The 12,387-nt window shown below is 44.8% G+C and overlaps 1 protein-coding gene across 2 annotated transcripts in view; it reads left to right on the top strand.

The window, feature by feature from the left end:
* The window catches only part of TNS3 (tensin 3), a 1,051,445-nt gene that overhangs the window by 488,085 nt on the left and 550,973 nt on the right, over window positions 1-12,387 (top strand). For both annotated transcript variants that reach the window (XM_030209265.1, XM_030209274.1), the window contains one exon: window positions 4,198-4,310. In XM_030209265.1, the coding sequence (XP_030065125.1) occupies window positions 4,198-4,310 (113 nt within the window). The remainder of the gene's footprint in view (window positions 1-4,197; window positions 4,311-12,387) is intronic.

The raw sequence follows: 12,387 nt of genomic DNA, 5'->3' as shown, positions 1-12,387 counted from the left end.
AGGGCACAGAAAAAAGCACTATTCTATAAACCATGCTTAAAGTTAGGTGCGGTTTATAGAATAGTGTTTACGCCCGGGAATCGTGCTTAACTTTAGGCATGGCCCTTTACACCAACTGAAGCATAGTGCAAATCTATGTGACTAAATTAGGTGCATATCCCCATTCTTCTATAACAACATGCATTAATTTTAGGAATGCCGCTGTTCCATCCATGTCCCTCCTGTTTCTGTGCTCCCTTTTTTAGATTGCATGTAAATGCCAATTAAATCTAATTAGTGTCAATAACTATTTGTTAAAGAGCAAATTATTGGTGCTAATTAGCTCATTCAGTTAAATTGTGCACGCAAATTGGAGGCATTCCCAAATTTGCACATGCAGTTTTTGGTGACTTTTATAGAGTTAAGGGGTAAGTGCTACTATTTAGCAGAGGTAACCAGCTATCTTGCGCTTAATTTTAGCACTTAACTGGCTAAGCGCTATTTAAAAAGCCAGGAGCCATAGTAATCAGGACAGGTAGCGTTGTTTAAAATCAGAGGAGCTCCTCCCTGACGACACCGGAAGAACCTTGAACTTTTATTTTCTCCAATTGACCAGCTGGAACGCTGTGCACAGCCAACGGAGGGGATTGTTAGATGCCTGGAGTCCTCTGCTAAGTATAAGTGAAAGAACTTTATATGTTTATGCTGGTAGCAAAGTGTTACTAAGTTAAATTACTACAGAGGGTTGATATGTGACAGTGGGTCTGTTTGGGTAGAAGTGTATCACGGTCTGGTTGGGTTTAGTATGGGAGGAGGAGCTGCCCGTATGTTTGGGTGTAGTTTCTGTTATGTGTATTAGTCTCCCTGTGGTGATTGGGTTTTGTTAATAAAGAGGACAGTGAGTTTTTTAGATCAATTGGTTTTCCTCACATAAGTGTGAGTTTTTTTTACTTTGATCTGTTTTTCTCCTGTTTCCCCTTTACATTGGGACCTATGATATTACTTTACTCTTATTATATATAGGGTTATGATAAACATTGCTGATGTTCACCCTATGAGGAGCTTTGAGGTTCCCTTTTGATGAAGAAATTTGAATTCTTTGAATTCTCCAGTCACTGTGAGAGACATACACATAGTGTACAATATATTTTCAAACTGTTGTCAGGTTGACTTGTTAAAGTGTGAGTTTGAAATTCCCTGGTTTTGTTTAGAGTTTCTCTGATAATTAAACATAACTATCATGATCACATCAATACTACCACTATTAAAAGAATGGTTCGTTGAGGGTTGTGAAGCCCTCATTTTGCCTCAACCGCAGCTTCTCTTTTCTTCCCCCAGAGAAGCTGCCACCCTAGGCAACTGTTTGGTCTGTGTATGGTTACCCAAACAGGCTTATTTTTGAACGAGAAGGGTGCCCATCTTCCGACACAAATTGGGCGATGGGTTTCCTTCTCTCAGGGGCGCCCAAATCGGCATAATCAAAAGCTGATTTTGGGCGCCCTCAACTGTTTTTCGTTGTGGGGACGACCAAAGTTCACAGGGGCATGTCGGCAGCGTAGCAAAGACAGGACTGGGGCGTGCTTAAGAGATGGGCGTCCTCGGCCGATAATGGAAAAAAAGAAGGGTGTCCCTGACGAGCACTTGGGCGACTTTATTTGGTCTACTTTTTCTTGCGACCAAGCCTCAAAAAGGTACCGAACTGACCATATGACCACCAGAGAGAATCGGGGATGACTTCCCCTTACTCCGCCAGTGGCTACCAACTCCCTCCCACCCTAAAAAAAAACTTTAAAAATTGTTTTTGCCAGCCTCAAATGTCATACCCAGCTCCATGACAGCAGTATGCAGGTCCCTGGAGCAGTTTTAGTGGGTGCAGTGCACTTCAGGCAGGCGGACTCAGGCCCATCCCCCTCCCTACCTGTTACACTTGTGGTGGTAAATGTGAGACCTTCAAAACCCACCAGAAACCCACTGTACCCATATGTAGGTGCCCCCCTTCACCCCTTATGGCTATGGTCTTGTTGTACAGTTGTGGGGAGTGGGGTTTTTTTGGGTGGGGGGTTGGGGGGCTCAGCACACAAGGTAAGGGAGCTATGCACCTAGGAGCAATTTGTGAAGCCCACTGCAATGCCCCCTAGGGTGCCCGGTTGGTGTCCTGGCATGTGAGAGGGACCAGTGCACTACGAATGCTGGCTCCTCCCTCGACCAAATGGCGTGGATTTGGTCGTTTCTGAGATGGGCGTCCTCGGTTTTGCATTATCGCCGAAAACCGGGGACGACCATCTCTAAGGTCGACCTAAATGTTGAGATTTGGGCGTCCCCGACCGTATTATTGAAACGAAAGATGGACGTCCATCTTGTTTTGATAATATGGGTTTCCCTGCTCCTTCACGGAGCCGTCCTGCAAGGACAGCCCCAGGAAAACTTGGGCACCCCGTTCGATTATGCCCCTCTACGTATACCAAAGTATCCAAATTGCAAACGAAAATCAAGAGTTACAGCTCAAAAGCTGCGAGTGTACTACAATTATACATGCACCCAATGTGACTGCGACTTTCAGGCATCACCCAACCTCCAGATGGTGGAGAAAAAAAGACCTCAGTAATACCACCCAGCCAGCCAGCACTTTCTGGCTATAAGGCGTGGGCCTGATATACCATCATGTGGCCTAAAAAAACTCCACAATTTCTTATGCTTGAGTGTTCACCAACAAGTCCAAGTGACAAACTTGTGCATATATGCAGAACACAGAATGCAGATAATAAAAAGTGGTGTGATTTCATACAATGTTCATTCCCATCACCAAATTGCCACTGTACATCAGATTAACAACTTTGGTGCGGCAGACCCTAGCACTTATGTGAAGATCAATCCAATATCTTCAGTCCATCCAGCGCTGTGCTGCTCCAATCGCTCACCAAGTTGAATCCACAAAACCCACAGGGAGTCCCTGTTTCGCCAGAGCTTCATCAGGAGTTCTACTCCTGTGTCCAGACTGCTGAGTCTCAAACGCGCATTAGTCACCCTAGGTAAACCTTCAGCCTTGAGCCCTGACTGTTAAACTTTTAAACCCCTAGGCATTTTCCCCATCCTGAGATTTTGATAATTAAACTTAACCATCATGATCACATCAGTACTACCACTACTAAAAGAATGGTTCATTGAGGGTTGTGAAGCCCTCATTTTGCCTCAACTGCAGCTTCTCTTTTCTTCCCCCAGAAGCTGCCACCCTAGGCAACTGTTTGGTCTGTGTATGGTTACGGCAGCCCTGGATATGGGGTGAGACTTAGGACTTCAAAATGTGTGTATTTGGTGTTGTAGACAAAGGAGCAAGATGATAGAAAGATTCAAATATCTAAAGGGCATAAATTAATGTGCAGAAAGGAAATCTTTAGAATAGAAAAGAAGTTCTGTAACAAGATGTGTTATGAGGCTGAGGGGAATGCCTCAAAAATGCATGGAGTAGCCTGCCAGCAGAGGGGGTGAGGGTGGTGGTGATTAAGGCAAAATATTGCAAAGAAAACAGTACAGTAGGAGCAGGGAGGAAGATAAAGCCAGAGATGTATGGAATCTGCAATATTGCAGCAGGTAGGGGAAATGGGTAGACTAGAAAGCTCTAGTAGTTTTAGTCAGTTACTAGTTTCTTGAATTTTTGGTTCCTTAGAATACACAACTCCTTTTTATAATCCCAAAACTGATTGGGATATTTAAAACCGATATTTGACCTTTGCATTGATTGCTTAGAGTAAGGTATTTCATTTAGCTCAAGACTGCAAAAATCCTACCATATTTAAAATATTTATTTTTATTATTTTATTATCTCTTTCTGAATTGGTAAAATGATATTCTGTAGAAGGAAAAGGAATATGGTCAAAATGAAATATGAAATGGTTTATACCAGGACTTGGGGAAACATGCATTCTTTTCTCTTGGCTGTGTGACATGGATTTTATGATGGACAAAACAATAGCACATCTGAAAACAAAAGTTGTATGAGACGAATGTTAGGAAGAATGGGAAGCCAGTGGAGAGTTAGAAGTAGGGAGAAATGTGAGAGAAAGAAGAAGAGTAGAGAACATGGCAAGTTGCTTTCTGTTTATCTAAATATAGTTCATTATAGATAGTGTGCTTATAAGCTTCTCCTTAGTAGACCAGTCAGACCGTGTGTGGCTGTAAAGTGAAATTCCCAGGTAATTCGGATGGCTTTTATTTTTTCAGGTATGTGAACTTCTTTAGTGGTCTTCTGTCTGGTTCAGTAAAAATGAACACTGCTCCCCTCTTCCTACACTTTGTCATCCTCCACGGCGTGCCAGGCTTTGATACTGGTGGAGGTAAGGTGCATGTTTTAAGAAACCTACTAATTCTACAAACAAAACAAGAGGTGAACAGGGCAGATCTTTTTCACTGCATCTCTCACTCACACTCATCATTGTAACAATCCCCAATAATTAGGTCTTTGACAAACAGAAGCAATCAACCATTTGAGATTGCCTTATATTAAGTATTGACACCAAGACTCACTTATTGATGAACCATCTGTGTCGGGATTATATTAGTTTCAGCTGCATTTCTTTTTTTTCTGCATTGCTTTTTATAAAACTGAGGTGGCCATCTGTGTAAAAGAGGGAAGGGAAGGGAAATGGGACTTAAAAGAGGAAGACATGTAGTTGAAAGATTACAATAATGTAAGTCAATATTTAAATGTGGCCTCTGGTGGCAGGTTCTTCCAACCCAAGCAATCTTTGGCCTCCTCCCTCTTGCAATTCTTTTTAACGTGCCTTGAAATATTTTTACATGTGCAGATTGATTGTACGAACATTAATGTGTACGTTAACATGTGTGACATCAATATTGCTTGCAGAAACATTAACAAACCAAATGCGTGCTAACCAGTGCACATTCCTAGTCTTTACTTATCAAATTGATGACCAAATTGCTGATGCCTTGAGCTAGCCCGTGAGAAATATTAGGTGAAGACTGGAGTGGGGGTATTGAGAGTATGTCTGCTCTTTCTATCCCTTCCATCCACTGTCTGCCCTTTCAATCCACCATTTGCCCTCCCTCTCCCATCCATCCAGGGTCTTCCCTCCCTCTCACTCCCCCTTCCATCCAGGATCTGTCCCCTCTCTGCCCCTTTTTTTCAGTCCCCAGTTCCAGCCCCCTTATCCCACCAGCCCCTAGTTCTAGCCCCAGCCCACATCTCCCACATGCCCCCCCCCCGTGTCAGCCCCACTATCCCACCAGTCCCCAGTTTCAGCCCCCAGCCACTTCTCCCTGGCCCATTTTCAGCCCCCAGTTTCAACCCCAGCCCTTTTTTCTCACCAGTCCCGAACTTCAGCCCCAGCCACTTCTCCCTGTCTCCTTTTCAGCCCCCAGTTCCAGCCCCCTTCATCCACAAGCCTTGCATTAGGGCCCCCTTTTTCAGCCCCAGACCCATTCTCCCACCTGCCCCAGGCATGCCCTATTTTCCCACCAGCCCCAGGCATGGCCCCCATTTTCCCTCATGGCCCCTTCTCAGACCCCAGTTCCAGCCCCCTTCTCCCATCTGAGAACCCCCTCCCCTCCCTCTTCTTCCATCTGAGCCCCCCACCCCGACCTGACATGCCTACCAGACAGACGACAGCCCTCTTCTCCTGCCACCACCCTGCCTTTAAAAAAAAATCTGTGAAGCGGCGTCACAGGCAGCGCCTCACGTCTGCCCTGCTTGTAAAAGAAGCAAATCTCCTCCTTGTCGTCGGGCCTTCCCTCACTATGTCCCGCCCTCACGGAACTAGGAAGCTACCTCAGAGGAGGGTGGGACACAGTGAGGGAAGGCCCAATGACGAGGAGGAGATTTGCTTCTTTTACAAGCAGGGCAGATGCGAGGCGCTGCCTGCGACGCCGCTTCACAGATTTTTTTTTTTTAAGGCAGGGTGGTGGCAGGAGAAGAGGGCTGTCTTCTATTGACAGAGCTGATAGGCAGGTGGGGACTGCAGCACCAGCGGCCCTTTGGGTGGGAGCAGCGGGAACGGAGCACCCCCCACCTGCTGACACCCAGGGCGGACCGCCCCCACTGTCCCGTCCTTGCTATGCCACTGGCTGGAACCTATACAAGAATATTTGTTGGATAATGATAATGGGCTGGTCTCGGATAGTTGTCTTTGGGATGCGCTTAAGGTGGTGGTGAGATGCCATTTGGTGAACTGGGGGGGTTCTTAAGAAAGGGAAAAAGAGTGGAGACATCTTCATTTTTGCAAAAGATTGTTTTTCTTGGAATAACGTCATCAGATGTCTCCTAGTCTGCTGGTTTGAAGAGAGTTAAATTTAGTTAGCGTAGAGCTAGGGAGGTGGCAAGGTGGAGTTTGTGTCAGAAATTGAGGCAGAGACAGTTTGAATTTAGTAATATGTCTGGGACTTTGCTGGCAAAATTATTGTGGGATAGGAGAGTGGCCCAGCTGATAAGGAAAATCAAAAGCCCGGGTGATGCTTTTGTTTATACAGATGGTGCTAAAAGGGCGCAATTTTTGACCTTTTATCAGCAGCTATATCAGGAGCAGGAGTACTGAAGAGGATGTTGCTACTTATTTAGCTTTCCTTCCTGCTTTGTCAGTGGAGGCTAGGGCCCAATTGGAAGTCCCAATTACAGTCATGGAAATCAGTTGACTATTAAAATTGGGAAAAGCACCTGATCTAAACGGGTTCTCGGTCCAATTTTACAAGACTTTTGGGGAGGATTTAGGGAGTCTTTTAGTTCAAGTGGGCAATGGTTTATTGGAGAATAATTCCATTTCACCTAGTGTGCATGAGACCAATATTACAGTGCTTTTGAAACCAGGGAAGAAGCTGACAAGTTGTGGTTCTTATAGGCCAATTTCGCTTCTTGAAATTCATGTGAAACTATTAGCAAAAGTATTGGCTACACGTTTGACTTTGGTATTTTCGCAGTTGATCCATCCTGATCAATCAGAATTTTTCCCGAAGTGTCAAGTGAGTGATAACATTCATAGGACTCTGAATGTGATGTGGCTCTCCCAGCGGGCCCGGTTGAGGCTACTATTGTTGGCTTTAGGTGCAGAGAAGGCATTTGACCAGTTCCGCTGGAAGTTTTTGTGGCAGGTCCTAAGTGAGACTGGGAAAATGTTTTTCTATGTAGATTCATAAGTTGTATGAGGGTCCCAAGGCTAGGGTTTAGGTTAATGGTGGATACACGGAATCCTTTGGGATAGAGTGGGAAACCCATCAGGGGTGTCCCATTTCATCTTTGTTGTTCGCATTATCAGTAGAGCCTTTGGCTCAGATGTATAAGACAACCTGCTCTTTCATTTCCAGTCATTTTACAAGTATTACATGACTGGAGAGGTAGCGGGATTTAAAGTTAATTTAGATAAAACAGAGATTCTGGGAGTTTCCATGGAGCCCCATGAAGAAGCTCAGTTGAAGCAGCAGTTCCACTTTCGATGGGCTAGTTCCCGTATTCGCTGTTTAGGGATTCAGGGATTTGAGACGGTTATATCATCATAATTATGATCCCATATTGACCAATATTCGGGCTGAGCTTTGGAAATGGGGTAATTCATGGTTGTTATGGTGGGGTAGGTTATCTACATTAAAGATGAATGTTCTTCCCTGATTATTGTTTCTTTTTCAGATGTTGCCATGGAGGTCCCGGGGGGGGGGGGGGGTGGGTTCTGAGTGCCCTTCAGGGGAAGTTTTCTCATTTCATTTGGGAGGATAAATTTATTTACTTTGATATTTTCAGGCAGCGCAACTCAGGCAATTATTAGATTGGGAGTTTTCTCCGCAGAAGGGAGGTGGGCAGATTGGAGCAAGCTCAATTTCCTCTTAAATATCTGTTATGGCTTTGTAAGATTCCCAGGGACTGTTTTTTGGTTCTTAGCAATCCCTTCTGCAGATCTGGGGTAGAGTGCGTGGGAAGCTGGATATAAGTGGGAGAAGCTCTTCACTGTCCTCTGTTAGACATGAACCCGGGTTCCAGGTGGGGAGAGAAAGTGGGGTGTTTGCAAAATGGGAGGCTAGAGGGTTGGTTAACTTTCACCAATTTTTGGTTGTGGGGGATTGTATTCCTTTTAGGGACTTGCAGACTACATATGGCTTATGACCTGGGGATATTTTTCCTTATTTGCAGGTTAAACATTATATGGTGGATAGAGCTGGCTTAAATTGGATCCTGATGATACAGAACATTTAGAAAATTTATGGTTGGCCTTTGGAAAGCTTGGGAGACCCATTTCCTTATTTTATAGATTTCTACGAGGCTGGGATTTTGAGAGGTTTGGGTTTATGTTACAGTAGGATCAAGATCTTGGGGGAGAACTGTTGGAGAGTGAATGAAAGCGAGTCGTTCGACAGGTGCAAACATCTTCTTTTTGTGTTTTGATTAAAGAAAATACTTATAAGGTTGTTACCTGCTGGTATTATAAATTGATTGCTATGTTTCCTCAAACAAATACAGACGTTTGCTAGAGGTGCTTGGAAGTCAAAGGCACCTTCTTCCATACTTGGTGGGAATGTGAGAAGATTCAGACTTTTGGAGGGGAGAAGTGACTGGTTTGACCAGGGGTTTGGGGAAGACTTTTGCACTGGATCCCAAGGCATGTTTGTTGGGTTTGCACAATCAGAGAGGATTTCGCTGGCAGGTTCGACTGAAATGACTGTGCTTAGCAGCAGCTAAATGCAATTTTACTGCACATTGGAAACAGAAGGTTGGCCCCTCTGACACGAATTGGATGGGTTGGAGGGTATATGAAAATCTGCATGTGATAGATGTGCATGTACTTCTGTCATTATATGCAGATCTTTATTATTTATTTATTTAGCCAAATTTGATATACCACCTTAACTAATAGATAGATCTTGGTGGCGTACAATAATAAGAAATAAACATAAGATGTGGTGAAAAGAACTCCATTATAAAGATAGGAAAGTATCACATCCATTCATATAGACAGCTAATACAACCAAGATCTGTCTCATGCCTATTTGTTACAGATATCCTGAAAACCAGATTGGCTGAGTTGAGAACCATTGCTCTAAGTGAAATGAGCTTATCAGTTAGTTGCTACATAGATGCTGTATTTTCAAATGTAAAATAAGGCTGCCCTAAGGGTATTTGACACTATAGATGAACCTTAAGCTCTGTGCCCCCTATCATGGGGTGGCTCAAGCCTTCCCCTTCCCTTCCACAGAAAAGCATCGCCCTCCCTGTGGTGCCAGGATTTCTCACCTCCTCTGCTTCCCCCTCTCTGATGTTCAGTGTCTCTTTCCTCCATCTCTATTGTCCAGTATCTATTTCCTCCCCTGCCTCCATCCTCCCTGATCTCCAGCATCTCTCTCCTTCTCTACATTTCCTCCCTGAGATATTCAGAGGCTTCCCTATCACCTGCAGGGTGGCCCCAGTGCCAACATGGCAATCATGGAGGTGTATTTTCAAAGCACTTAGACTTACAAAGTTACGTGGAGGGGCATAGTCGAACGGGGACGCCCATCTCTAAGGACGTCCCGGTGAAGGGGCGGGGAAACTTGTATTATTGAAACAAGATGGGCGTCCATCATTTGTTTCGATAATATGATCGGGGACGCCCAAATCGCAACATTTAGGTCAACCTTAGAGATGGTCAACCTAAATGTTGAGATGGCCGACCTTAGAGATGGTCGTCCCTGGTTTTCGGCCATAATGGAAACTGAGGGTGCCCATCTCAAAAACGACCAAATCCAAGGCATTTGGTCGTAGGAGGAGCCAGCATTCGTAGTGCACTGGTCCCCCTCACATGCCAGGACACCAACCGGGCACCCTAGGGGGCACTACAGTGGACTTCAAAAATTGCTCCCAGGTGCATAGCTCCCTTACCTTCGCTGCTGAGCCCCCCAACCCCCCCCCCAAAACCCACAACTGTACACCACTACCATATCCCTAAGGGGTGAAGGGGGGCACCTACATGTGGGTACAGTGGGTTTCGGGTGGGTTTTGAAGGTCTCACATTTACCACCACAAGTGTAACAGGAAGGGGGGGATCGGTCTGGGTCCGCCTGCCTGAAGTGCACTGCACCCACCAAGTGACATCTAACTTGACTACTTCAGCCACATGAATACCTGAATGTGGAGTCCCACAGGGATCCCCCCTCTCACCGACTCTATTCAACTTAATGATGATACCCTTGGCCAAACTACTATCAAACCAAAACTTCAACCCATACATATATGCAGACGACGACGTAACGATCTACATATCATGCATTCATGGGCGGATGCATTCAAGCTGAAACTTAATGCAGAAAAAACCCAATGCCTAGTACGTACCTCTCAATATAGCATGAACAAATTCACCACCATTAACACACCAAATCTGAACCTTCCAATTTCAGACACCCTAAAATTATTGGAGTCACTGTTGATAGACACCTTACACTCGAGAATCATGCAAAAAACACAACCAAGAAGATGTTTCACTCAATGTGGAAATTAAAAAGAGTAAGACCTTTCTTCCCAAGGACCGTCTTCTGTAACCTAGTACTATCAATGGTGCTCAGCCATCTAAACTATTGCAATGCACTCTATGCTGGCTGCAAAGAGCAAATAATCAAGAAACTTCAGACAGCGCAGAACACTGCAGCCAGACTCATATTTGGAAAAACAAAATATGAAAGTGCAAAACCCCTACGAGAAAAACTACACTGGCTCCCACGTAAAGAACGCATCACGTTCAAAATACCGTGTTTCCCCGAAAATAAGACACTGTCTTATATTAATTTTTGCCCCCCCCAAAATGCGCTAGGTCTTATTTTCAGGGGCTGTCTTATTTTTCGGGGAAACATCGGGGTTAGATCGGGGTTGGCCCGCCCGCCCTCCGTCGCTCCCGGAACTAACCTTAAACACCTCCTTTCACCTTCGCAGCAAGCAGCAGCAGGTCAGGCCACGCCTTCCTTCCGTGTCCCGCCATCGCCTGATGTAACGTCCGTGAGGGCGGGGCATGGAAGGAAGGAGAGGTCTGCCCTGCTGCTGCTTGCTGCGAAGGTGAAAGGAGGCGTTTAAGGTTAGTTCTGGGAGCAATGGAGGGTGGGGGGGGCGACCTTGTCCGGCTCTCGGTAGCCCTGCTTTCAAACAAAAATTTGCTAGGTCTTACTTTCGGGGGAGGCCTTATATCTACCAATTCAGGAAAACCTCTACTAGGTCTTATTTTCGGTAGATGTTTTACTTTCGGGGAAACAGGGTATGTACCCTAGTTCACAAAATCATCCACGGAGACGCTCCAGCCTACATGTCAGACCTGATAGATTTACCACCCAGGAATGCTAAAAAATCAGCCCGCACATTCCTTAATCTTCACTTCCCCAACTGCAAAGGTCTAAAATACAAACTAACACATGCGTCAAACTTTTCCTACTTGAGCACACAATTCTGGAATGTACTGCCGCGCAACATAAAAACGACCTATGAACTAACTAACTTCCGCAAACTACTGAAGACCCATCTCTTTGACAAGGCATACCAAAAAGATCAACATATGTGAACCCCTACACGTAGATCCAGAACTACCTCACAATATTTGCTTGTTATTCTACTATCCTTTATTATTATCATGTTACCCAAGATCCTTATGCAATACTAAATGTATATTCTCTTTGTCATTTTCATGTTACCCAAGATCCTTATGCAATACTAAATGTATAATTTCTTATATATTTCCATTATTCATGTTGTAATGTAAGCCACATTGAGCCTGAAAAGAGGTGGGGAAATGTGGGATACATATGCAATAAATAAATAAATAAAAATAAATAAAACTGCTCCAGAGACCTGCATACTGCTGTCAGGGAGCTGGGTGTGACATTTGAGGCTGGCAAAAAAAAAATGTAAATTTTTTTTTTTTTTAGGGTGGGAGGGGGTTGGTGACCACTGGGGGAGTAAGGGGAGGTCATCCCTGATTCCCTCCGGTGGTCATCTGGTCAGTTTGGGCACCTTTTTGAGGCTTGGTCATGAAACAAATGGTCCAAGTAAAGTGACCAAATGCTCGTCAAGGACACCCTTCTTTTTTCCATTATCAGCTGAGGATGCCCATCTCTTAATCACACCCCAGTCCCGCCTTCTCTACGCCTCCGACATGCCCCCGTGAACTTTGGTCGTCCCTGCGATGGACTGCAGTTGAGGGTGCCCAAAATCGGCTTTTGATTATTTATTTATTTATTTATAGCATTTGTATACCACATTTTCCCACCCATGGGCAGGCTCAATGTGGCTTACATCAGTCTGCAAACACATACATCAATTCAGCAAACAATCAAAATCAATGAAGTATCAATGATTATGCCAATTTGGGCGACCCTGAGAGAAGGACGCCCATCTCCCGATTTGTGTCGAAAGATGGGCCCCCTTCTCTTTCGAAAATGCCCATGATAGTAACCCATGGAACT

This window comes from Microcaecilia unicolor, chromosome 1 (assembly GCF_901765095.1).
Source record: "Microcaecilia unicolor chromosome 1, aMicUni1.1, whole genome shotgun sequence".
Classification (NCBI taxonomy): Eukaryota; Metazoa; Chordata; class Amphibia; order Gymnophiona; family Siphonopidae; genus Microcaecilia; species Microcaecilia unicolor.
Note: the sequence above shows the minus strand (reverse complement) of the source record. Positions and strands in the feature narration are given on the sequence as shown.